Raw genomic sequence first — 27,999 nt, 5'->3', positions numbered from 1 at the left:
TTTAGAGCAGCAGTTACAAGAGAGTCAAGCTCAGAATGAGAAGTTAAAGGGGAAAATTTCAAGTTTAGAGACTGCATTACGACAATATCGAAATAGGGAATGTAGCTCAAGCCATGGGGAAGTTGAGAGTCTAAAAAAACAAGTGAGTGAGCTTGAAGCCATGGTTCAAGATTTTTAGAGGCAAGCAAGTGAGCTATCGATAGTTTCTTATGAGGGGGATATACAGTGGCGTTTTCGATGGGAGCGAGCTCAGGCGAGAGTTAAGCAAAGAGAGGACCTTATTGCTTGTTACCTAGGACACGCGCGGAGAATAGCTCAATATTTGGTCATTCTATCTGAGGAAGCTGCTGATGTGACTGAAGAACTGGATCCTGAGGCTGAAGAAAAAACAGAAGATCGTGGAGTTTCTAGCACATGTACAACAAATAGGAGAGATGGTACAGATTTATTTGTGATATGTTTCAACTTTGTAATTGAACGTCGTTCTAATATAAAGAGTTGTTCTAAGGAGTCGTTTCATGATCAACACCCTGCATTTTGAATATGCATTTTTTAATACATTTAAATTTTTTGCATCGCATTTTATTCATTCATAATCATATATTTCATATTCATTAATAAATATCAGCGATAACAAAATGACTCTGTGACAGAGTAATACTGGAAAATCCCAAGCATACCTATAGAACCAGGAAGAAAGTTATGGAGGACAAACTTGCCCAAATTGAGAAGGCTCAGTTGGAGTTACAAGATAATATTAAGAAAATGCAAGAAGATATGATGAATGCACAAAAGGAGATGTTTGCCAAGTTTGCGAGTATGTTGGAAGGAAGAAATCCAGAACATGGGAAAGGCCCTATGCCGGGAGCTGTAACTGAGGACCCACTTATCCTCCAGGGTTAACCCCAGAATAATCTCAGAACGTTCAAGTGACCCCTGTTCATGTTGGGAAGGTACACATTAATCCAGTCGGTGCTTCTGTTAACGTACAACCTGGATCTAGTTCATATCAGGAAGAACATCAATATCATCATGTTCTGGACCTTGATGAAGAAGCCAAGAGGACCAAAACAATCCGCTGGAAGAGAAATAGAAACAGCTAGAAAGAGAAGTCAGAGCCATGAAGGAAGATACTAGTGTCTATGGATTCGACGCAAAGGAATTAAGTCTAGTTCCTGATTTGGTTTTGCCTCCAAAGTTCAAGGTTCCTGACTTTGAGAAGTTTGATGGTACCAGGTGTCCCTCTGCGCATATCACGATGTTTTGTAAGAAGATGACCGGATACATAGGGGATGATCAATTGTTGATACATTGTTTTCAGGAAAGCTTAACTGGTTCGACAATCCAGTGGTATAACCAGCTGAGTAGAGATAATATCAAATCATGGAAAGAATTGGCTAAGTTATTTCTTGAGCAATACAAACATGTAAAAGATGTTAGGCCCAACAGAATGATGTTGCAAGAAATAGAAAAGAAGTCTAACGAGAGTTTTAGACAATATGCTCAAAGATGGAGAGATGTAGCGGTGCAAGTTCATCCACCATTGGAAGAGGAGGAAATAAATATGCTTTTTGTCAATACCTTAAGGGCTCTTTTTTTCTCGCATCTTATCGGTAATCCTTATCAAAGTTTTGCTGATGTAGTTACGGTGGGAGAAATGATTGAAATAGCGGTTAAGAGTGGAAAGCTCGAAGGAGGAGAGTCTAGTAAGAGGCCACGAATGAGGAAAAATAAAAATGAAGTCAGTAATGTGAGGCAGTACGATTCTAATAACATCACTGTTTCCCGTCCTCAAGGAGCAGGGTCATCAACACAAAATGACAATAGACAAGGGGCAAGGGACCAGAGGAGAGAGATGCCTCAATTTTACCCCATCCCGATGACTTATAAGGAATTGTTTCAGATTTTGTATGATCGACATGTGGTTTTGCCGTATCACGTGACAACAATGCAACCTCCTTTTCCCCAATGGTATGATGCTAGTGTTCAGTGTGAGTACCATGCGGGGAATCTCAGGCATTCCATTGAGAATTGTACTGCGTTTAAGAAAGTTATCCAAGCTTTGAGAATGAGGAATGTCATCAACTTTGGTGATAGTGAGCAGCCGAATATAGCTCAGAATCCGTTGACAAGCCATGCAGGGGCAGGAGTTAACGCGATTACTAAAGAGAAAAGAAAGAGAATTGTAAAGAAGGTTAGTGATGTGGTATCACCCATGAGTTGGGTGTGGTGCCAGATGGTTATAGTAGGATTGTTAAAACCCTGTTTGATGGATGAACAGTTTAACAGTGGAGAGGTATGTCAGTATCATAACAGTGAAGGACACAATATTCAGCAATGTCCCGACTTCCTATCTTTGGTACAAGACATGATGGACAATAAAGAAATTGAGTTCTTCAAAGAGATTGTTGAAGAAGAGGAAGCGGAAGTTTGCATTTCAGAAGGATCGTCTAAAGGGGTATACAATGCCAGTTGTCCCCTAATTATTACTCCCAAGAATCGAATTGCTGAAAAGGTAGCTCCGAAAGTGGTTATTACACCTCCATCTCCATTCCCATATCGGGAAAATAAACAAGTGCCTTGGAGATATGATTGTCAGATGGGAGATGTAACAAAAGAGAATGAGGAAGTAGATGAGGTGAGACACTTTACCAGAAGTGGTAGGTGTTATTCTCTTAATCCACCTAAAGAGTCTGAGAAGAAGGTTGCGGTTGATAAGGGGAAAAGGTTGATGTTCAGATAAAAGAATATGAGCCTGCTATCAATGAACTTGTAATTGAGAGTGAAGCAATAGAATTTTTGAAGTTTTTAAAGCACAGCGAGTACAGTGTCGTTGAACAGTTACACAAGTTGCCTGCCCGTATTTCTGTTTTATCATTACTTTTGAGTTCAGAGGCCTATAGAAATGCTCTGTTAAAGGTTTTGAACCAGACTTTTATTCCGAAAGAGTTACCCATTGAAAAGTTGGACCGGTTAGTTTCCAATATACAAGCTGATAATTTTTTATCTTTTTCTGAGGATGAGATCCCTTCTGGAATGATTGGTAGTCAGAAGGCTTTGCATATCACAGAAAGTGTAAAGGGCATGTGTTGTCCCGGGTTTTGGTTGATAATGGTTCGACTTTAAATGTTATACCCTTAGTGACTTTGAAGAAGCTTCCATTAGATGGTACACTTATGAGAATCTGTCAAAGTGTGGTTCGAGCTTTCGATGAGACTAAAAGAGAAGTGTTGGGCAAGATTGATGTTCCTCTAACTATTGGTCCAACAACTTATGAAGTGGAATTTCTCGTAATGGACATTATGCCTACGTACAATTGTTTGTTGGGAAGGCCTTGGATTCATTAGGTCGGTGCAGTTCCATCCACGTTGCACTAGAGACTGAAATTTGTGATTGATGGAAGATTGGTATGTATTCACGCTGAAGAGGACATTATTGCTCATGTTTCTACTACTGCTCCGTATATTGAAGTTGATGAGCAAGCAGTCGAGTGTTCTTTCATATCGTTGGAGTTTGTCAATCCTATGTTTGTGGCTGAAGGAAGGAAGATACCAAAGCCTAGATTGTCAAATTGTACCAAAATGGGACTCAAGCTGACTCTTGGAAGAGGAGCGAAAGTTGGAAAGGGGTTAGGAAGTCAGTTACAAGGACTGGTGAATCCAATATGCCCTGTTACTAAAAGAGATCGATTTGGTTTGGTGTATCAGCCAACTCTGAGGGATAAGCTGAGGGGAATTAAGAAGGGTCAGGAAATGAGAAAGGCCAGATTGGCCGGTGAAGACCTTAGCTGGGAACCCATGACCTTCCTGCCGTTGAGCAGCATTTTCATATCTGGGGGACATATGTTTCAAGGGAATTCAATGAGTAATGAGATAATGGTTGAGAATGCCTTGGGAGATTTAGGCATTAATGTTATAACTGATGATGAATTTGAGGAAATGAGAGCTATGGGTATTTATCCTGCACCGCCGGGATTCGTGTTGAACAATTGGACCGCGGAAGAACTGTCTGTAGTTTACAAATCTGTTACAGAGTAATGCACTGGAACTTTCTCCCTGTTGTTAGTACCCTGGGGCAATAGGTGATTTTATGTAAAGGGTTAAGATGTTTGTTTTTTTTCTTGTTTTCAATAAAAGAGGCATTATGTTAGTTCCAAATGACAAACATTCTCCCATTCATTTCATTCATTCATTCTTTGCTGTATAATGTATGTATTTATTTATTTCTATTTATTTATATGGGAAAATATCCTCCTATATGTATATATGTATATATATTTTATCTTTCATTATTTTTTCAGGAGCTCTGATATCAATAATATGAATGCTAATGACCCTGGCCCGGATATTGATTTCGTGAAGCCTATATGTCAAGGGGAAATCGAGGATTGTGATGATGATGAAGGATATGAACTACCTTTTGAATTGTTGAAAATGGTGGAGAATGAAGATAATCAAATTCTGCCTCATAAAGAGCCTACCGAGATTTTGAATTTGGGAACATATGAGGATAAGAGAGAAGTAAAGATTGGAACCACTCTGTCAGTTGGAGGTCGATATGATCTGATAGAATTGCTTCAAGAATACAAAGATGTGTTTGCTTGGTCATACGAAGATATGCCGGGTTTAGATAAAGAGTTGGTTGTTTACAAACTACCAATAAAGCCAGAGTGTAAGCCGGTACAACAAAAACTGAGAAGAATGAGACATGAGATGCTGCTCAAGATTAAAGAGGAAGTGAAGAAACAATTTGATGCTGAGTTTCTTAAAGTGGCTAAATATCCTGAATGGGTGGCGAATATCGTCCCAGTACCGAAGAAGGATGGGAAGGTTCGAATGTGTGTCGACTACAGAGATCTCAACCGAGCTAGTCCAAAAGATAATTTTCCTTTTCCACATAGACACTCTAGTGGATAATACTGCTGGAAATTCTTTGTTCTCTTTTATGGATGGTTTATCTGGCTATAATTAAATTAAGATGAACCCTGAAGATATGGAAAAAATGATGTTCGTTACCATGTGGGGAACGTTTTGTTATAAAGTAATGCCGTTTGGATTAAAGATCGCAGGGGCAACATATAAAAGGGTCATGGTGACGTTATTTCACGACATGATGCATAAAGAAGTAGAAGTTTATGTCGATGATATGATTGTCAAAGCTAAGACAGAGGAAGAACATATTGGGAATTTGAGAAAGCTCTTTAAAAGACTAAGAATATGTCAGTTAAAACTCAACCCAAATAAATGTACTTTTGGGGTGACATCTGGGAAGATGTTGGGATTCATAGTAAGCCAAAAAAGAATTAAAATAGACCCAGATAAAGTAAAATCTATTCAAGACTTGCCAACCCCACGAACACAAAAAAAGTCAAAAGAATTTTGGGGAGATTGAATTATATAGCTCGATTTATTTCACAGCTGACGGAAAAGTGTGATCCCATATTCCGCCTTCTTCGCAAGAATAACTCAGTGGAATGGAGTGAGGATTTTCAAAGAGCTTTTGAATCAGTGAAAAGATATTTGTCGAGTACTCCAATCTTGGCACCACCATCTCAGGAAAACCATTGATTTTGTATTTGTTGGTGTATAAAAATTCAATGGGGTGTGTGCTGGGGCAACATGACCAAACTGAGAAGAAAGAAAGGGCTATCTATTATCTCAGCAAGAAGTTCACTGAATGTGAGACTAGATACTCACCCATTGAAAAGTTGTGATGCACTTTAGTATGGGCTACTCGAAGGCTTAGGCAATATATGTTATATCATACTACTTGGCTTATATCCAAGCTTGATCCCTTGAAATATCTAATGGGTGTTCCTGTATTATCTGGAAGATTAGCTCGTTGGCAGATCCTATTGTCTGAATTTGACATCCAGTATGTAACCAGACATCAATTAAAGGAAGTGCTATAGCGGAATTCATTGCAAGTAGGGCTTCGAAAGAATATGAGTCGTTGAGCTTTAATTTCCCAGATGATGATTTAATGTCTATTTCGGTAGAAGAAGTAGTGGCATCCACTAGTAAATATTGGAAGTTGAACTTCGATGGTGCTTCAAATGCCATGGGACATGGAATCGGGGCAATTTTGGTCTCACCAGAGGGAGAACATTATCCTTTCACCAGTCGGCTTAATTTTGATTGTACAAACAATATGGCCGAGTATGAAGCTTGTGTTCTGGGTCTTAGAGCTGCTATTGAACGCAAAGTAAAAATGCTCAAGGTGTATAGGGATTCAGCTTTGGTAATTTACCTGTTCAGAGGAGAATGAGAGACAAAAGAAGTAACTTTTAATTACCTCCCCAGAGAAGAGAATCAAATGACAGATGCCTTGGTCACACTGGCAGCATCATTTAAGATGAACGAGCATTCAAATATGCCACCCATTGAAATGAAAGCTTATGAGTATCCAGCCCATTGTTTTAATATTGAAGAGGAAGAAGATGGAAACCCCTGGTATTATGATATCTTGCAATATATAAGGTATCAGAGTTATCCAGAACAGACCACTGAGAATGATAAGAGAACCATTAGAAGAATGGCATCAGAGTATGTGCTTGATGGTGAGACTCTATACAAGAAAAGTCTTGATCAGGTCTTGTTAAGGTGTGTGGACACGAAAGAAGCCAAATTGATTCTTGAAGAAGTGCATGAGGGAATATGTGGTACACATGCTAATGGGCATGCTATGGCTAGGCCGATTATGAGATTTGGGTATTATTGGTCAACTATGGAGACAGACTGTATCAATTATGCCCGAAAATGTCACAAATGTCAGATTTATGGAGATAAGATACATACTCGTCCTCATACGTTGCATGTAATGACGGCTCCGTGGTCATTCTCAATGTGGGGCATGGATGTTATTGGACAAATTTTGCCAAAAGCTTCAAATGGTCATCGCTTCATCCTGGTAGCCATAGATTACTTCACCAAGTGGGTAGAAGCAGCTTCTTATGCAAATGTTACCCAGTCTACAATATGCAAATTCTTAAAGAAATAGATCATTTGTAGATATGGTTTACCAGAGAGGATTATCTATGATAATGCATTGAATTTAAATAATAAGATGATGGACTCGGTCTGTAAACAGTTCAAAATAAAGCATCACAATTCCACCACTTATCACCCAAAGATGAATGGAGCAGTAGAGGCGGCTAATAAGAACATCAAAAGTCACATAGAGAAGATGACTGAGACCTATAAGGATTGGCATGAGAAGTTTCCCTTTTCTCTGTTTGCTTATCGAACTTTAGTACGGACTTCAACTGGGGCAACTCCATTTTCTTTGGTTTATGGGATAGAAGCTGTCTTACCTATTGAGGTGGAAATTCCCTCACTTCAGATTTTATCAGAGGTGAAGCTCAATGAGGCAGAATGGGTACAGGCTAGGTATGACCAGTTGAATTTGATTGAAGAAAAGAGATTGAAAGCTATTTGTCATGGTCAGATGTACCAAAAACGTATGATATGAGCACATGGTAAGAAAGTTCGTCTTCGGGAATTCTTTGAGGGAGATTTGGTGCTTAAAAGGATTTTGCCTGTTCAGAAGAATTTCCGAGGAAAATGGATGCCCAACTGGGAAGGACCTTATGTTGTCAATAAAGCCTTTTCTGGGGGAGCTCTAGTCTTAACTGAAACGGATGGATCGAAATTACCCTATTTAGTGAATTCCGACGCTGTTAAGAGGTATTTCGCCTGAAAAAGAAATGAAAAAAATGAATAAAAAATGAAAAATGAAAAATGAAAAATGAAAAATGAAAAATGAAAAATGAAAAATGAAAAATGAAAAATGAAAAATGAAAAAAATGAAAAATAAAAATAAAAAGGAAAAAAGATGAAAAAAAGAAAGAGAAAATAAAAGGGGGTTCAAGATGAAAACCCGGAAAGGGCGTCTTGAAACCAAAGGAGGTCTCAAGTTGAAAACCTGCAAAGGGCGACTTGGGTTTTGTTTAAATTCAGAATTCGTGCATGGTGGATGTTCTGAATTGATTTTAGAAGTGGAAAGAGCTCCTGATATGGATAGTAATAATGACAGTTGGCGATCAGGGTTGAGACTAAAGATTAATGAGTCTCGATTGAAATAATCAGGAGAGAAATTAAATGCACATGAGATTCAATACTGGTTTAGGGCATCCAATGATGGAGATTTGGGAGTTTAGAAGTAGCTTCACACTCTTAGGCATCATCATAATTTTGGAGATCCTTTCGACATAAGCTACACTCGAGTCATTCTAACGGCGTGCCAGTTCAAAAACATTTACATTATTGATATTTGAAGACACATACTCTTTTGTTCTTTTACTGCTTCCAGTTAAAAGTTTGTCATGTAGTTACCTAAAAATTCTCTGTATTTATATAAATAAAGAGATGTATTTTCTTGTTAATTTCCCTTTTTCCAGCATCCTATTTTGAAAGGCTTAAACATATAGCTTAACCTGAAGTACATGTGATCATTTTGTATTATTGTGCAAAAGGTTTTGGGAAATGCAGGTATTCTGAAGCTGATGATGGTTTTAACATGTAAGCTTGTGTGGTTACAGGAAAATGAAATCCTGAAATTCATAGAAAATCTCAGCCATGAGAAGAAGACCCAAAGAGATTGTCATTGATCAAGAGGTTGGCCATAGGTATCGGTGGGTTTTCAGAAAAGAAAGAAGTCAAGGTCCTGTTAAATTGAATGATATGGTATTGAGATTGTCAACTGGGGTGAACTGGTCAAATGTTCAATACCCAAGATGAAACCGAGTTCCATCGAGATCAAAAGGAGATATAGTTCCTTCAAAGATGAAAACGCATTGAATTGCATAATTTCATACATTTTAGGCATGAGTAGGATCATGGCATTCATAATCGCATGATGGCTTAAATATCTACAGGTTTCCCAAGGATAGTTGAAGATTGAAGATATAAAAGCATCAAGATGAGGATAACTAATTTTGAAATTGTAACATCCTAAGTAACGGGTTAGTGACTAAATTGTAAAAATTCAGAATTTGGTGATTAAAGTAGAATAATTATATAGTTTAAAAATATTTGTTAGTGAATATGAAATGAATTTAAGGACAAAATGGTCATTTGCAAGGAAAAATAATAATTAAAAATTTTATGGGGTTATATTATAACCCACGTGGGGCTTGAGTAGGAAACAAATGTTTCCAGATTTCTCTCATCTCTTCTTCCTTCTTTCTTATTTTCTTCACTCTTCTCTTCTTCCAAATGTGAAGACCCAAGTTTAAGGTAAGAATCTGAACCTTGGTAGTTTCTTTGATTTTTAGCTTGGAAATTGAAGTTTGGATGTTATATAAGCTAAAGGAAAGCTTATATGGCATTAAGACAACAAGATAAGTGTTTTAGATATAGATTTGGAAAAGGAGTTTTTAGATGAAATTTTGATATGGATGAGTTTTTGAAGTTTGAACAAGATTTTTGACTTGTCAATAAGTTAATTAAGAAGTATGAAGTGATAGAATTAAAATTAGAACAAGTTGGAATTTGAGTAAGATTCTTAATTTCTATATGGATGATTAGTTTTTTAGTTTTAGAGGTATTGAATGGATAATAATTAGTTTAAGTAAGTGTATGAAAGCTAGGAGTATTAAAGGGAGTGAAATATGAATGTTTGAGCTGAAATGAGATGATTTTCGAGCTCAAAATAGGATTTCTGGGCTAGGGGAATCGGTACCCATTCAAGGGGAATCGATACCCCCTCAACGTATATGAATTTCCAGAATACTAGAGGGGAATCGATACCCCCAGGGGGGGGAACCGATTCCCCCATATAAAAAAAGAGAAAGACTAAACTATTAATTCCTTAAATTGGTAGGCTATTAAAGATTAATTTCAAGACATAGACATCTGATAATCATCTTGAAAATTATGTTTATGTAGATACTGAGCCTACACGAGTTCGGGAACAATCTACAAGTAGGATCGATCGAGGAAAAGACAAAGAAATATAGGTGAGTGCATATGCATAGCATAATTATAGAAATATACTCAATTCTAGACTTGTGATAAGTCTAGATTTTATATCTTGGTACATGATCATATTCTGTATTATGATACATGACATGAATTCATATAAAATGCATTATATGACATGAATATGCAGGAAAAATTATGAGTTATGTGCAAAGGTAAGAATTTACATGTCTACGCGATATAGACTACGTGAAATGTAAAAGCCCATGTTATGTAGATGAGAACTATAGGTATAGTTGGCATGCCAAGGGTAGAGGGTTTACGAGGTCCTTCGGGACAATATTCTACGCGGTCCTTCGGGACAATATTCTACGCGGTCCTTCGGGATATATATATATATTCTTTAGAACATGTGTGAAGTCTGGTGAGACACATATGTGATCCCTAGCATATGTATATGATTCTTAAGGAATTCTATGTGGTCCTTATGGACATTATTATATGGCACTACGGTGCAATTCTACGCGGCACTTCGGTGCATTTATACGAGCTGTGGTGACAGCATAGTGCACAACCTCACATTACTCAGATACCTTAGGTTCTCAATATGATATCATGGGCCAATAAACTTATTAATACAAATTCATGAATGTTAAAGTAATATGCTTACAGGTATGGATATTGATGATGTAGACTACATTGATTAAGTACATGCTTCCCTCTCATTTCATATGATTATGACATTTTCATTACATTGCCTTGTCATTATTATTACATTGCCACACTAAGTCGATGACTTAGCGTGTGAGTGTTTCACACGTAGGATCTGAGAAAGTAGACGAGACAGGTGAAGCAGCTTGACAGCATTACTCCTGCAACCACCAGATCAGAAGCAACTTAATCAGTAGGTCATTTTGTTATGTAAATGGCAGTTGGCATGTAATTAAAGGGTTAAGTTGTGTATGCTCTGAATATTTTGGTAAACTTATATTACAATATGTATATTATCTTATTTTCTTAATATAAGTTCAAATATTTTGCTATTATTGGTTAAGAGTTGTGTTTTAAAAGTCAATGTAATATCTCTGACTCATATCCGGGTCGGGTACGGGTTGGGGGTGTTACAGAAATCTTGAAAAGAATATGTTTAAATGATAATTGAGCCAAAGTATATTCACATATCCAATGGCTTCCAGACAAGTTTTCACGATGGAGATGGATTTTCAGAAATTTTCTCAAATTCTAAATTTTTTAGTATAATATTTTTCAAACATACATTCATGATGGATAATGTTTGATTTTCAGGTTTGACCTTCGAAACAAGTCAATCTTAAGCCTTCACGGAAGAGTAGTGAAACAAATCATCTATAAGCCTTCACGGAAGAATAGTGAAGCAAACCCGTTTTATGAAGATTGTTCGAGTTCTATACTCTCTGAAGAAATAGAGAGCGGACCCGTTTTATGAAGATTGTTCGAGTTCTATACTCTCTTAAGGAATAGAGAGCGAACCCGTTTATTGATGATTGTTCGAGTTCTATACTCTCTGAAGGAATAGAGAGCGGACCCGTTTGCTTAAGATTGTTCGAGTTCTATACTCTTTGAAGGAATAGAGAGCAGACCCGTTTGTTGAAGATTGTTCGAGTTCTAAACTCTCTGAAGGAATAGAGAGTGGACCCGTTTTATGAAGATTGTTCGAGTTCTATACTCCCTGAATGAATAGGGAGAAAACTCGTTTGCTGAATATTATTCGAGTCTTATAATCCCTGAAGGTATAGGGAACAGACCCGTTATTCGAAATTTTTTTTTCAAGTTTTATTTATCACGAAGTAACAATGAAGTGCTTTAATCTTTTGAAGTTCTCAAGACCGGACAAACTCGATCATCTTTTGATCTTTGATCTATTCTCGTTGCAAGACAATGAGCAAATAGGGGCAGCTGTAGATGCTCGTTTTTATCCGGGGCTAGATCGGAGCAGACCCGAAGCTGAGCAATTGAAGGCCCAACTCAAGCCCACGTGAATACTCCCTGGAAAACTAAAAGCAGTTATCGGGAGTTAACAAAAAAGAGGATTTCAGTTTTCTTAATCTACCAGGAAGAAACTATAAAGGAGGTGGGGGGTTGGTTTTTGAAGATTTAACAGAGGAACAGAGGAAAAAAAGGGGACCATCTTGTAATCAGAAAAAAAAATTCCTTCTTCATATTACATCCATTTTTCTAAAGGCAAATTTCAGAAGCATTGAATCATCATTCGGAAACCATTTACGTTTTTGGTTGTAAATGAAATAGCAATTAAAAGAGAGAGGTGAGTGATTTATTACCTGAGAGTTAGCGGAACTTTCTATAGTAGTAAAGAGATCCCATCACCATAAAATCAGATCAGGAAAGGGGACTTGGCCCTCATTTTTTCGAGAAGCAATACGCAAAGAAGAAGGATTTGGAGCACACAGAGAGGGAGACTTACGGGTGTTTGCATAGCATAGGGCTTTGAATAGTAAGTGTATATTTGCATGTGGATAACTCTGTGATTGAACTAATCATTGCTCTCGGCTCTGAGCAGACGAATCTCACCTACGAATAGAAATAACAAAGCATAAAAAGATGAGAACGGATCTAAAAACCATATCATAGTACTGTAACTTCATTGCTTCATAGTCATACCTCGGTTTCTCGGGGTTGATTAGTAAGATCGCATAGGGTTCCATTCGTATATTGATGAGCATGATACCTGCAAGAGACATGGCAGCGTTTTGGATAGCTGGTTCACGCGGGTTTATTGCTGAAAGAGTCACACTTGTTTTTGGTTTAGTGCATTCTAGTCCTTAATTCGTATTTCCTGCACCTTTTAATTTTACCTTTATATTTTATGCGCATTATAACGTAGTCCATAAATCAGTGTTTGTATGTTTATAATTTGATCTCTTTATTTTACGCATATTTAATTTTAGTCCTAGATTTTTTGTTATTTAATTTTCGTTGGTTTTAGACATTTGAACTCTATTTTTTTATATTACTTTTTAGTCCTTAAATATTTAGGATTAGTATTTTAGGAAAATTGCATAGAGACCACTTAGTTTGGGTTATTTAGGTATAGATACCTTATTTATGCGTGTTGTTTTATTTAAGTCCATGGTTTAATTTTCGATTTGTATGTTTAATTTTATGTGTATTTAAATTTGGTCATTTTTTTAATTTGTACATATATATTTTAATTTATAGTTTAGCATATCATGTTTTTACTTTTTTATATTTAGGTCACATACGTATATTATATGTAAATATGCATAGTTTATTTTTAAAAATTAAATGTATGTAATTTTTTTTGTATGTCACATTGTATGCTATTTTTTTAATTTAGTTTAATTAATTTTTGGCATGACATCCTTTTTGAACAATTTGTATGATACCCTCATGTGCATAACTCGACCTATTACATAATCGGACTAAGGGTAATACCCTTTTAATTTAAAATTATCTTGAGCGGCCTGTCTTAACTGATTAGAGAGCCATTTTGACGATTTTAAATTAAAAGTGTGTCCCGAAAGTGAAACACAAAAAAAAATTGATTCGTCACCTAAAATTTGGGAACGAAAGAAAAGGAAGTGTTTGTTTATTTAAATTTATCGAGAAAAGGTTATTATAGCTTTTATGATCTGGTCTCGATATTTGTAAATAATTGAACACTCTTTATCTTTCTAAAACGACTTGGTAATGTTAATTTAATTTATTTGAGTGCTTTTGAATGTTTTAAAATTTACATCTTTGTTTTATGGGATCAAAAATCAAATTAAGTTCGAATTTGTAAAGTTCAATGCAAAGACATTAATTAATCGAATAGGTACTGTTTTAGGGCGTTGTGGGGGTGCTAATCCTTCCTCGCACGTAACCGACTCCCGAACTTGGATTTTGGTAACGCAGACCTTAATTTGTTGTTTTAATTAAAATTAATTTTTTTTTATTTTATTTAAAATAACAAAATATTTTTGGGTGCCCAATCACACCCTAATCAAAGATTGATGGCGACTCTTTGAATAATATGTTTTTAACGAAAAGAGAATTTCAAATTTTTCGAAACGAGAGGTTTTTAAATCGCATTTGTTTTTTAAATTAAAAATCAATTGAAAAATGTAAATTAAAAATTAATGTGGTTTTTCAAAATCTCACTTTTTTCACATTTTAAAAAAAATCGTTTCGACAACTTGTGTTTCTACTAACACTTCGTGATCAGCTGGCACAGTCACATGAGGTAAATCATCATTCTTTCTTCCCCCAAACTTGTCTTGTACATTGATTTGGGTGCCACTCCGTAGAGTTAGTGCAATACATTGCTCATTGCCATGAGCTTTAGTGACTTCAGTGTCACTCGACAGACGACTTGGTTGACGTTCTTGTAATGCTGCGACAATTTGACCAACCTGACCCTACAAAGCCCTTAGAGATAAGTTGTGGCTTTGAAGCAAAGCTATTTGATTGTGTAATAAGGCTCCTTGATTTTTTATGGAGGTAGCATGGTCTTCGTGGTTGCTATAAAATATTGGATTGTGGCCTCCAAAGAACTTGTGTTGGATGAAGATGATACTCCCTTGTTAGAATTATATCATGGCATATTCGTTTGAAAACCTTGGGAGTCATTAAAATTCTGTTGCCTAACCGGTTGATTAGTATTGCTGGTTCCTTGATTTTCCCACGAGAAGTTTGAATGTTGACGCCATCCAGGATTATAGGTGTTAGAATAGGGATTGTTGTTGCCTCGATTGTAGTTTCCTACATAGTTGGTGGATTCCTGATTGGTTGGGCATTCGCTCTCATGGTGATTGTCATGGCATAATAAACATGCTGAGTTGGTTGCCTTCACTTCTTTCACCTTACTTGGTGGTTACAAATTCTTCAACATATTGGTGATAGCAGCAAATTGAGTGGACACGAAATCCTTAGTATCCAACTCGAACGCCCCATGCGCTTTTCGCCCAGTTCCAAGCCTTGTAGATGGGAATTGATAATCATTGTTGGCAATCCTATCCAGAATGTCAAATGCCTCTGCATGTGATTTATCGAGCAATGTCCCATTTGCCGAGGCATCCAGCATCATCCTCATGGGCACATTTACTCCATTATATAACATTACCGCTTGAGCCCAATCTTGAAAACCATGATTAAAGCATTTGCGAAGTAATCCTTTATATCGATCCCATCATTCATACATTGATTCGTCATCAGCTTGACGAAAAGAAGCAATGTCGTTCCTCAGTTGGGTGTTCATGTTCGGCGAATTATACCGCAGTAAAAAACTTTTGCACATATCAGTCCAAGACTCCATCGAACCAGGTGGAACACCACTCAACCAAGCCCTCGCTCGGTCACACAGAGAATACAAAAATAACTTTAACTTCAGTACATCCTCGTGCACTTCTTGTTGTCGAAAAGAATCACACACCTCCAAGATGTTACGGATGTGTTGCCTGACATTTTCATGAGGTATGCCCCCAAACTGTCCTATGGAATTCAACATATTAAACATGACTAGTTTAAGCTCAAAATGGGTTGCCTGAATTTCGGGTGCCACAATTCCTAGATTTGAGCCGTCCAATATAGGATTTAAGTGATCTCGAATGACACAAGGCCTGGCTGCATTCCCAACATTCGGAATTGCCTCGACATTCTGATATTCCTGTTGACCAATACCTTGATTGACAATTTGATACATGTTTGCACGTTGAACACGTCCTCTGTGCCTAAAAAGCCTCTCAATCTTATGTTCAATTGGTTCTAATGGTTCGCCAGAGTGTTTTTTGGTCATACACCAAGAAAAACCTGGAAAAAAAAAGAAAATAACAAGTAAAACTATATAAAAAATGAAGAAGTAAAATAAAAATGCTATGAAAAAACTAATTAACTTTCAATTGCCAATCCCCGACAATAACGCCAAAAACTTGTCCATGTTTTGTGAGTACTAAATATGGACGTGAAATATGTGCAAGTATACACAATCGAACAAGTAATATAATGATGAGTGAGTATCGCATCCACAGGGACTGGAGGAAATTTATAAGTTCAATCAAAGCAAATAACTACTTTATCTAAGTATAGTTAGTGCTATCATATTTACTAATGAGAATGCTTAGTCAAAATGAAATGTATGTTGGTGGGGATGGAATGATAGTGTGATGTGTGAGCAAATGAAAATGTTGTGACAAAATAGATTATGTGTAGTGTAATCAAATGAGAATGTAAAGGCAAAACAAAATGTATACACTGGATTTGACTAGAATGCCTTGACAATCCTCACACAACAAGTTACCACGGGAATGAATGATATGAGTCACTTAGGAAACTTAAGTCTATCTTTTCAGGATAGTATTTCTTCTATGTCTTACTTGCCTGACAAAGTTTACTAAAATGTCCTATGCTATCTCTAGTCAAGGGACTCAACAGGTTGAGAATGCCATGACAATACCACTCTGCGTTAGCAGGTGCAGGGATCCTATTGGTTCAGATCAACAGAATATGTCACGACGATACCACTCAGTGTCAGCACTAACATCTAACCTCTCGACCGAGCACTACTCCTTTTATTCGATTGAAATTTTAGCCTTATGTCTAAGGGTGGATTAGGTCTAGTTACTATCTAAAATCCATTGCTTATGTTAATCCTCCTTAGTTTCTCTCGAACACTAAAGATGAGTTACTTAGTTTCTCTCGAACACTAAGTAGTCTCCTAAGGAATGACTACTCTCATAGCTCCTACAACCTTAAGTCATTAAGCACCATAAGCAAAACAAATAAAAACATAAAGAAAAACAACCATCCATTAAAGAAAAACTTAAGCATCCACAGTGAACTCCCACCAAATAAAGCTAGTTCATGTTGAGGTTCGAATAGTCCATGAAACAAATCATAAAATTCATTCATTCCATACAACCCAAATATGATAAGTGATAAAAAACAACAAAGTGATGGAAGAAAAACCTTCGACGCGTGCTGTCGAAGCTCCCTTCGGCCACCATGAACCGCTTTAGCTCGCTAGCTCCTCTCGGACGCCTAGCTCGCCATTCCCTCGAACTTGTTAATGGAGGAACACCACGTAAAGATGAAGAGAATGATAAAGGTAGAACTTTTCTTCCAGCTGCCTCTCCTCTCAAAAGTTCCAACACAAAATGTTTCAAAATCAAGTCTCCCAAAAATATTAACCTTATATCATATTTATAGTGGGGAATAAACCTAGAGATTTGTGTCAAAATTCTCATAGTACCCTAAGGTTCATTCCCTTCACATGAGGATTGATACACAGGTGGTAGTAGTCCCCTCCTAAGTGGCTGCAACATAGAGCATGTGTAGAAAAGGACAATTGGTACTTATAAAATATCTTTTTTTGTCTTTCTACCCAGAAATGTCGTCTGAGTTGTCGTTGCATTCACATTCTACTCAGCATATTCAATTTTTCATGGCAATTCTCCTCGCGCATCCTTGCTTACAAATCCTGCACATCATCAAACAAAACACCTTTCCCATAACGCAACACCAATTTCAAAATAAAATTCCACGGTAAAATATATCCACCACATACAACTATATGCTCCTAAATGCATTTATATGATCCTATATGGACTTTTAGATAACCAATAACTTAAGTGAAAAGGCCCTAAATATAGCCTTTTTATGGAGTTATCAGCTACGAAACCCATCTTGTCCAGAAAAGCATGGATGGAGATATCCTGGGATTGGGGAATTCCAGGTAATTGTTATTACAATTCAACCATCAACTTGTGCTTATTCTCACATTATTTGATTGCCTGCTTATATAGCTTATTGTGCTTGGAAAATTTGACAGAAATTTTGCTTGTAACATCAGATTCACTAGTTCAAATTTTCTAACCTAAATGTGATTATTGATTTTAAATCTCTGTTATATAGTTTAATATATTACTTTGCTGCTCTATATATGTTTCACCGTCCTAGATGCTTCAATCGCATACATTTTTTAATTTTCATGCACCTGGAAACTTAGCCTACATCTTTGCTCCCTCCCTCTCTTGTTCTTTCACCCTGTTTATGTCTACTGTCTAGAAGTAATAAGAAATGGTGACTAATCATGATTTCTAGGAACCTTTTAGAAGGTATGCTCAGTGTTCAAATCTAACCCACTGTTAAAAGGCTGTTTCCTTGGAGTTGATTCTTTTGAACTTTAGTGCAAGTAAGCTTATCATGATTTTTAGTATTGCTCCATTGCTAGCCTAGCAAGTTTTGGTTCTCTTTGTTTTTGCTCATATTGTGTTCCTTGTACAGTATGTTTCCTTGTTTGTGTTCGTCACCCAAGCATTGCCAAAAACTTTAGTTTTGGTTCTCCTCTGGGCATCATATAGCTATTTGATTTTCTAGTGTTATGATCGGTATATGTTAAAAAGCCTGAGGAAGGAAGCAGAAATGAGGGGACACAACTATTGGGCTAGAGGGCCAGATAATGCCGGATCATACAATTCCCACTGGCATGAAACTGGTTTCTTTTGCGACGGAGGAGACTATGATGGTTTCTATGGGAGGTTTTTCCTTAATTGGTACTCTCAGGTATTAGTCAATCATGGAGACCTGGCACTCTCATTGGCAAAGTCAGCTTTTGAAGGCACTTGCATTGCTGTAAAGGTGAGTCAGCTTGCAATGATATGTCTTAGGGCCCTACTGAATATTTTCTTCTTACCCTCTAAAATTGATTTTATGATTCATTGTTTGGATTCATAGCAATCTCCTTTTTTCTTCAACACCCCCCTGGTGCTTCTTCAAAAGTGTTGTCCTTTTCAATCCTCAAACCCATCAAGCCCGGTGAACTTAGAAGTACTCTAAGATTCAATTCTTGTTTCATGTCTTAATATTACACAGTTCGATTCTTATATCAAGCATTTGGTTGTGTAATCAAATTCAACGAGGGGAAGTTGTTGTATAACATGCTTTCACGTTTTCCATTTTTACTGCCTTTTGAAATGCTATGTATCCATTTTGACACGATCATTTTAATCTGCTAATGAAGAGTAATTCCCCCTTCCTCTTCTCTTTCTCTTTCCATTTCCTGTGCATTTCCCCCCTTGATTTATTTTAGAATTTTCCTCCTGCTGTGAAGTTCAGTTGAATGCAAATTTTATTACCTTTTGAAAATTAAAATTAAAAGTTGCTTCAAGGTATGTAGTATTGTTTTCTTTCGATGTTTTAATTGCTGTGCGGCTGCCAGGTATTCACTGGTTGTACTAAACATCGAGTCATGCTGCCGAATTAACGGCTGGATTCTACAATCTCTGTAATCGAGATGGCTATGTTGCAATAGCTGAAATGCTACATAAGAATGGATCTGCTTTAAACTTTGCATGTGCTGAACTGCAGCTTGAAGAGTTGCAGGAAGCACTGGCAGATCCTCATGGTTTAGCCTGGCAGGTGAGGTTTTTAGAGCTCCTAGCAAACCTTATTATTTACTTGTTCTCACGTTTTTTACCTCTCTTCTGGAGGAACACTTTTTCTTTGAAAAGTATTACTATAAATCCGGTTGTGATATTCTTTATTCAAATCCAGAAAGCTTAGTAATTGTCTGTTTTAGGTGCTGAATGCAGCATGGGATGCATGCATTGTGGTTGCAAGCGAGAATGCTTTTCATTGCCATGTAGAGTAGGCTATAACAAGATACTAGACACTGTGAAGCCGGTAAATGATCCAGAAGGGAAACATTTCTCATCCTTTACTTACCTTAGGCTCCCCACTTCTCATGGAGAGAGACAATTTCGCAGAATTCGAACGGTTCGTTCAGCGAATGCACGGTGAGTTGCTAAATCCATTTTCACTTCTGAACAAACTTCAGTTTCATAGTCTCTGAGGTAATTTATCATACTAAGTAAAAGATAAGATTGAGCAAGACGATGGCATGGGGGAAACTGATTGACTCTTTTTGCTGCAGGGGAAGCTGTTCTAGATCTCCATGTATAATAGCAGCAACGAGTTTGGAAAGCTCTTAAATACTATCATGTATCATTTCATTTTCCCCTCCCGCAACAAATGTTACCTGTAATTGGAGGAATAGTGTTCTTATTTTAATTTAGTCAACAAACACATGTAAATGATACTAAGGATTTCAATGGTGAAATATAGTATATAAACATTGCTAATATATCATAAGCCCCCCTCACTTCTGCAATCATAATATTCCCAGACAAGGTAACCAATGGATATTTTACATTAAAACTGGTTGACATTGCAAATCAACATCACATTGGTTGAATGATATTGATGTTATGCTCCAATACTGCACATTTTGACGGCTATGCTCCAATTGCAGCAACGTTGAAGAAACACGAGGTTGCAATAAACTTCACACGTGTCGAATTGCAACATCAAATTGGTTTTTAGGGTAATTATCAGTGTCTTGGTTATTTATTTGCAACATTTTCTAATATTTTTTTTGTAAAGCTATTTTTATTAAGGGTGAACAAAACTTGACATTAAAAATTTTGATTCGATTAAAAAAATTAAATTTATGTTGAACAATAAAATAAGACTTGAATAACTCAATTTTTTTTTTAGTAATTAGTAGATTGATTTTCAAATTCGAGTCAAATCTTACAACTCTACAAGATATATGTATATCACATATGGAAAAAACATATATGCATATCTTATATAGTTATAAAAAACAATTTAAATTTGAACCAATTAGTACTATAACATTATAAATATTTACAATTAAATTTAAACAAAAACTCAAATAACTTAACTCAAAATTTATAAATTCAACTTAAAAAATTCCAAATAAAATTTAAATTATAAAATAAAATTCATCAACTCAATTAACCTAAAATTTTTTAAGTCGACTCGATTGAATATTCTCTCTAATTTTTGTAACTCGTCTTTAGCACCAATCACAGGCAACTGACCCAAATCTTGTGTCCGATTGGGTCTCTGAGCCATTAAGAAAAACCCATGGCACGTTTCACACGTGTCTCCTCACAAGTATATCGATCTCGCTCAGCGTTAATACGCTATCTCACACACGCCCCATTCGTGCCAAGACCTGAATTTCACACACATACACGCTTTTCAACCCCCGCACACGCGTGAAACCTTATCCGTCACGCGCTCGCCTCTTCCCTATTCACGCGCCCCCGTACCCTAGCCAGAAATAGCCCTGTCCTCCGCCCCTACTCCTAGCTTCTTCAATTTAGCATTTACGGGGAACAGTCGTCTTAACCAAGCTGGAGTCGGCCCCGACTACCGGGAATATTGATCTATTCGTATAAATCAGTCCGTTGGAGACTAGAAAGTGGAATTCGGATAGACGACGAAGGACTGGGGATATTCCGGAGCTTCATTTCTGAAAAATTGAAGATTTGCGTGAGAGTTACTGGAAAAACTGAGACACTGATTTTAAGGTAATGTTCGTGGGAGAAAACTTTCAAGCTGGCCTTGGCCATGTTTGTTTTTAGTTGATAGGTTCTCTAATTCTTTTTGGAAACTTGTTTTTTGAAGTTCTAGAGTAAATCCTTCCTAAGTCTGCCTAGGATTAATGGTTAATTTACCTCGGAGAATTCTGTAAAGTACTTAATTCCCTTCATGTGATTGCTGAGAAACTGCTTTATAAGTGAAAGAAGATAAAACAAAGAAAAATTGACTCTTATTTTTTTTTTTTACAGTCTTATATTTTCATGAAGGAAAAATTAAAATCCAAATGAGACAAACAGTTCCTTGACAACTTTACTGGGATATTTGATATTTCTGAGGCCTAAGAAGCTTAATAGGTACCTTATAATAATTGTTGTTATTATTTTGGTCATTGTATAAAGGAAACATGTAGAATTGCAAGTTTGAACTACGTTTAATTGGCGAGTTCTTTTGCCTTCTTTGAAATGATATGAATTGAGTTTTTATTTAACAGGAAGATGGGACAGAAATCAGCAGATCTGGTTGTTGCATTGTAAGAGAAATCTATGCAGAGAAGTTATAATCCCGAGGTATTTTGGAGTTAAGGGACCTGGATTAGAATGGAAAATTATGGCCACTGATTTGCAGAATCTGATAGGAGCTAATGAGGATGATGATGAGGAGGAAATTGACATGGATGTAAAAGGAGAGGACAATGAGGATCAGGTGAATGGAGAGAAGCATATTGCTGCACAGATGATGTTGGGAGCTGATGGAGTGACGACGAGTACCAGCGGCCAGTTCCAAACCCAGCAGCAACTTCAAGAGCAAGTCAGCACCCCAGGTGGAGGAGCTCGGAGATCAAGACCACTAGAAGAAAAGGAGCGAACAAAGCTAAGAGAGCGGCATCGAAGAGCAATAACAGCAAGGATCTTGGCAGGGTTGCGGAGGCATGGGAACTATAACCTGAGGGTTAGAGCTGATATAAATGATGTGATTGCAGCTTTGGCCAGGGAAGCTGGCTGGGTTGTTCTTCCTGATGGAACCACTTTTCCATCCAGATCTCAGGTGCTTTTGAATGCATGGATTTTATCTCTTAGATTGAGCACATAGTTCATTCAATATGTACAACATTGAGATGTTATTAATTCAATAGGTTCATAAATTGTTCAATTGCTAAACATTAATCTTGGATTATGTATGCATATTAATTGTTTCCCTACACAATATTGATAGTGCATTAGACATTGAACTTCTACTCCCTTTAATATTTCTTTGATCTTTTTATTCTGATGAATATATGGAAAATCCAACTGGGAGTATTCTCTCTTTGCAGGGTTCAAGGCCTGCTGGTGGCACTTCTGCAGGCATGACTTCATCCCCCTCTCAGATTCCATCACAACAAGCTCCACCTACCTCCTTGCAGGGAGTCTCCTCTGGATATTGCACCTCAGTAGAATACAATGCTTGTCATATGAAGGGTGTTTTCTTGCCTACTCCTCCACCTTATGATCTATCCTCAAGTGCCCATTCTCAAAGTTCAGACATGGCTGGAAATGGAGGAGAACGTTCGGAAAGTCTTCCTCTTATTGCTGGCTCCATGGAAGCGATAAATGACAAACAGGTATGTCAGTGTTATATGAGGTCACATGCGTGCAATGACCTGTGCCTTTCATGCTGCTGATTTACATCTACCAAAGGATGTTTGGAAATTGGATCCACCATGCCTTGCTAGCACTTGAGTCTCAAAAAAATATAATTGATCCATATTTATATTGAAATGATAGTTCCCCCGTCCAAAATAATAATAGTAATAATAAATTAAATGATATGGTGTGTTAATTTTTTATAATTTTATTTGCTCATTTTCTCTTCTAATCTACAATCTTTACAGCTTATTGGGCTTCCTCCTAAGCTACCAGAACGTGATTTTGCTGGCACTCCATATGTTCCAGTTTGTGTAATGCTACCGGTGAGTTTTTTAATTCGAGTTTCTTTCTCTATATTTACATTGGCTCATAATTACTCTTCAACACTTCATAGCCTTTTTGTCAAACGAGGAAGTGTAATTCTTTTTCTGTTTCCCGCTACAGAGTTTCTTTCTGATGCTGAAATGTTTCTCAAAACCAACTAAATGCCAAATTTCTCACTTTTCTTTCAAGATGCTTTCTTAGTTTCAGTCAAATAATTTACTTCAACTGTCGCAGTTGGGGGTCATCAACATGAAGTGTGAGCTAGTTGATCCAGACAGTCTACTAAAGCAGCTGAGAGTATTGAAATCAATCAATGTAGATGGAGTCATGACTGACTGCTGGTGGGGAATAGTGGAAGCTCATGCTCCTCAAGAATATAACTGGAATGGTTACCGAAGGCTCTTTCAGATGGTTCATGAGCTTAAGCTTAAGTTGCAGGTGAGTTTTTAATTGGGAATTTGTATATGGTCGAATGGTTTCTCATTGCCTGAGGTGAGTTTTTAATTGGGAATTTGTAATATGTTCTATCTTTGATTTCATTCCATGTATTTACTTTAGTTATTTGTTAATACGAGCATAAGATTAGATAGTCTCCCTTGTTTAGGCTGATCTTATCCCCCAACGGTGCTGCAGTTCAATACGCTGAAAGTTAGTCAAAAGCCTCTTTACTTACCTTCTTATCTTGCAAAATTTGTCTAGATGTCAGCTTTTTCTGATTTATGTGCATGATGAGTATTTGATATACTTTTTGAATCCCTATGTGTGTCAAGATGCCCATGTGCTGCATGGCAGAGTAATATGCCTTTGGTGAAGGCTGTTGTCATGCAATTTGTGAAAAAGTACACCAATGTAATTGATGTTCATATTATGCAGTGGTATGCCTTTGGAGGGTAGGTTACATTTAGGTTTATTTCATCCTATGTTGGAAGGAAGTTCAAAATTTCGACTTGCTTACTATTAACAGAATAAAACAATCCAAACACCTAAAACTTTATTCATATTAATAGCCCTAACAATTTAGGACTGGCATACTTATGGTTAAGGTGTCTGAGATAAGTGATTTGTCATTTGTAGATCGTAGAGTTTCTTTTCTCTTCTTAATGATGCTTGGCTTCAGATATGGGATAGGTATGATGCACCATTATATTTGATCTGTTCCAAGTGTAACAGTTATCTTATTGATGGATCAGGTTGTGATGTCGTTTCATGAATGTGGTGGCAATGTTGGTGATGATGTTTGTATTCCACTGCCCCATTGGGTTGCAGAAATTGGTAGAAGCAATCCTGACATATTTTTCACAGATAGAGAAGGAAGAAGAAACACCGAATGCCTCTCATGGGGTATTGATAAGGAACGAGTTTTAAGGGGCCGAACTGCTGTTGAGGTATTAGTCTTTGATATAGCTTTCAATACCATCGTGTAAGTTCCTCTGTTGTAAATCACCAAATTCATTTGAGACCAACAGAAGGTAGTTCTATTAATATGTTCTGACTATATAATTGGTAATGGATCTGGGTTTTATCTTATGTTAAAATCAGCAGGGCTACAAAACAAAGTGATTTCAATTTGCTATTTTCTGAAATTTACTTTTGAGGGATACTGTAAACTGATATGTTATGCTAACTTGGTTTGCTCTTTCTTCCCTTCACTGGCATGCTAGTATTCCTTAAACGATGGATTTTTTATGTGTAAGTTTTTGTTGGGAAACATAGGTATATTTCGATTTCATGAGAAGTTTCCGAGTGGAATTTGATGAATTTTTTGAGGATGGTATCATATCCATGGTTGAAGTTGGACTAGGTCCCTGTGGGGAGCTACGATACCCATCTTGTCCAGTAAAGCATGGATGGAGATATCCTGGGATCGGGGAGTTCCAGGTAATTGTTATTACAACTTGACTATCAACTCGTGCATTGTTTAAAGCTACCATATTCTCACATTATTTGATTTGCTGCTTATTTAGCTTCTTGAGCTTGGAAAAACTGACGGAAATTTTGCTTGTACATCAGATTCACTAGTTCAATTTTCTAACCTAAATGTGATGACTGATTTTAAATCTCTGTTATATAGTTTAATATATTACTTTGCTGCTTTATATATGTTTTGCCAGCCCTAGATGCTTCATTGCATACATTTTTTTAATTTTCATGCACCTGGAAACTTAGCCTACATCTTTGCTCCCTCTCTTGTTCTCTCACCCCGTTCATGTATACTGTCTAGAAGTAATAAAAAATGGTGACTAATCATGTTTTCTAGGAACCTTTTAGAAGGTATGCTCAGTGTTCGAATCTAACCCACTTGTGGTAAAAGGTGGTTTCCTTGCATGTGATTCTATTGAACTTTAGTGCAAGTAATCTCATCGTGATTTTAGTATTGCTCCATTGCTAGCCTAGCAAGTTTTGGTTCTCTTTTTTTTTGCTCACATTGTGTTCCTTGTACAGCATGTTTCCTTGTTTGTGTTCTTGTCACCTAAACATTGCCAAAACCTTTAGTTTCTTGTTCTCCTCTGGGCATCATATAGCTATTTGCTTTTCCAGTGTTATGATCAGTATATGTTAAAAAGCCTGAGGAAGGCAGCAGAAATGAGGGGACACAACTATTGGGCTAGAGGGCCAGATAATGCCGGATCATATATTTCCCACCCGCATGAAACTGGTTTCTTTTGTGACGGAGGAGACTATGATGGTTACTATGGGAGGTTTTTCCTTAATTGGTACTCTCAGGTATTAGTCAATCATGGAGACCTGGTACTCTCATTGGCAAAGTCGGCTTTTGAAGGCACTTGCATTGCTGTAAAGGTGAGTCAGCTTGCAATGATATGTCTTACGCCCGACTGAATATTTTCTTCTTACCCTCTAAAATTGATTTTATGATTCATTGTTTGGATTCATAGCAATCTCCTTTTTCTTGAACACCCCCCTGGTGCTTCTTCAAAAGTGTTGTCCTTTTCAATCCTCAAACCCCATCAAGCCCGGTGAACTTAGAAGTACTCTAAGATTGAAGTCTTGTTTCATGTCTTAATATTACACAGTTCGATTCTTATATCAAGCATTTGGTTGTGTAATGAAATTCAATGAGGGGAAGTTGTTGTATAACATGCTTTCACGTTTTCCATTTTTACTGCCTTGTGAAATGCTATGTATCCATTTTGACACGATCATTTTAATCTGCTAATGAAGAGTAATTCCCCCTTCCTCTTCTCTTTCTCTTTCCATTTCCTGTGCATTTCCCCCTTGATTTATTTTAGAATTTTCCTCCTGCCGTGAAGTTCAGTTGAATGCAAATTTTATTACCTTTTGAAAATTAAAATTAAAAGTTGCTTCAAGGTATGTAGTATTGTTTTCTTTCCATGTTTTAATTGCCGTGCAGCTGCCAGGTATTCACTGGTTGTACAAAACATCGAGTCATGCTGCCGAATTAACGGCTGGATTCTACAATCCCTGTAATCGAGATGGCTATGTTGCAATAGCTGAAATGCTACATAAGCATGGAGCTGCTTTAAACTTTGCATGTGCTGAACTGCAGCGTGAAGAGTTGCAGGAAGCACTGGCAGATCCTCATGGTTTAGCCTGGCAGGTGAGGTTTTTAGAGCTCCTAGCAAACCTTATTATTTACTTGCTCTCACGTTTTTTACCTCTCTTCTGGAGGAACACTTTTTTCTTTGAAAAATATTACTATAAATCCGATTGTGATATTCTTTATACAAATCCAGAAAGCTTAGTAATTGTCCGTTTTAGGTGCTGAATGCAGCATGGGATTCATGCATTGTGGTTGCAAGCGAGAATGCTTTTCATTGCCATGATAGAGTAGGCTACAACAAGATACTACACACTGTGAAGCCGGTAAATGATCCAGAAGGGAGACATTTCTCGTCCTTTACTTACCTTAGGCTCACCCCACTTCTCATGGAGAGAGACAATTTCGCAGAATTTGAACGGTTCGTGAAGCGAATGCATGGTGAGTTTCTAAATCTATTTTCACTTCTGAACAAACTTCAGTTTCATAGTCTCTGAGGTAATTTATCATACAAAGTAAAAGATAAGATTGAGCAACACGATGGAATGGGGGAAACTGACCGACTCTTGTTGCTGCAGGGGAAGCAGTTCTAGATCTCCAGGTATAATAGCAGCAACGAGTTTGGAAAGCTCTTAAATGTTATCATGTATCATTTCATTTTCCCCTCCCGCAACAAATGTTGACTGTAATTGGAGAAATAGTGTTCTTATTTTTAGTTTATTTAACAAACACATGTAAATGATACCATGGACTACAATGGTGAATTATTTTCGACCCATCCGCTCTAGTAACTAGGAATGACAGTGGGTTTCATATATATGCAGTTTTTGAAGTTCGTGATTTTTGTAAACCTGTTTAAAAATCTGGATTTGTTTTTGATCTATAAATTATCTGAGTATATTTATATCTCTCCTAATTAAATATCAGAATTAATTGTACTAATGTCTCTAAATTATGGCCTTGATTTTATATTAACCCTTCTCTAAAATATTAGTTTTTGTTAATTAAGTCCTTTTATTATTAAAACTGCTAGTTTGACCTTTACATCATATGATGCGTATTATATAATTTAATGATAAAAAAATAATATCGGAATTTAATACTAAAATTTAAATATTTTACTGTTCAAATCGATACACAGACACTGACAAATGTGATCGTTTACCCAACTATAAATAAACATAAAACGCTGAAACCCTAGTAT

At 36.9% G+C, this 27,999-nt stretch overlaps 1 protein-coding gene and 1 long non-coding RNA gene across 3 annotated transcripts; both read left to right on the top strand.

Moving 5' to 3' along the window:
• On the top strand, positions 1 to 19,634 carry LOC120141026. Its single transcript, XR_005517753.1, has 4 exons — positions 1 to 12; positions 433 to 437; positions 19,291 to 19,334; positions 19,495 to 19,634. It is a non-coding gene; the product is annotated as an uncharacterized LOC120141026 (long non-coding RNA).
• Positions 19,635 to 21,001: 1,367 nt separating this feature from the next.
• Positions 21,002 to 27,594, top strand: LOC120141025 (beta-amylase 7-like). 2 transcript variants are annotated; one of them, XM_039155971.1, is made up of 11 exons: positions 21,002 to 21,316; positions 21,820 to 22,373; positions 22,642 to 22,929; positions 23,200 to 23,277; positions 23,513 to 23,716; positions 24,469 to 24,663; positions 24,992 to 25,156; positions 25,817 to 26,077; positions 26,649 to 26,855; positions 27,017 to 27,236; positions 27,374 to 27,594. In XM_039155971.1, the coding sequence occupies exons 2-11, from the start codon at positions 21,936 to 21,938 to the stop codon at positions 27,400 to 27,402; spliced, it is 2,085 nt and encodes a 694-aa protein (XP_039011902.1). In that variant the 5' UTR covers positions 21,002 to 21,316; positions 21,820 to 21,935; the 3' UTR covers positions 27,403 to 27,594. The 2 variants fall into 2 exon arrangements, with proteins under 2 accessions (XP_039011902.1, XP_039011903.1); XM_039155972.1 differs by lacking the exons at positions 27,017 to 27,236; positions 27,374 to 27,594 and having other exon boundaries at positions 21,004 to 21,316; positions 26,656 to 26,797.
• The last annotated feature ends 405 nt before the right edge of the window (positions 27,595 to 27,999 follow it).

This window comes from Hibiscus syriacus, unplaced genomic scaffold (assembly GCF_006381635.1).
Source record: "Hibiscus syriacus cultivar Baekdansim isolate YM2019G1 unplaced genomic scaffold, ASM638163v2 tig00110793_pilon, whole genome shotgun sequence".
Lineage (NCBI taxonomy): Eukaryota > Viridiplantae > Streptophyta > Magnoliopsida > Malvales > Malvaceae > Hibiscus > Hibiscus syriacus.
The sequence above is the reverse complement of the archived record's forward strand: the minus strand, read 5'-3'. Positions and strand labels throughout refer to the sequence as shown.

Excerpts from the sequence above, each read along its gene's own strand:
- LOC120141025 (XM_039155971.1), top strand. The coding sequence starts at position 21,936 with ATGGCCACTGATTTGCAGAATCTGATAGGAGCTAATGAGGATGATGAT. Across the intron at positions 22,374-22,641 it reads CTTTTCCATCCAGATCTCAG|GGTTCAAGGCCTGCTGGTGG; the intron begins GTGCTTTTGAAT and ends CTCTCTTTGCAG. Across the intron at positions 26,078-26,648 it reads GCACTTGCATTGCTGTAAAG|CTGCCAGGTATTCACTGGTT; the intron begins GTGAGTCAGCTT and ends ATTGCCGTGCAG.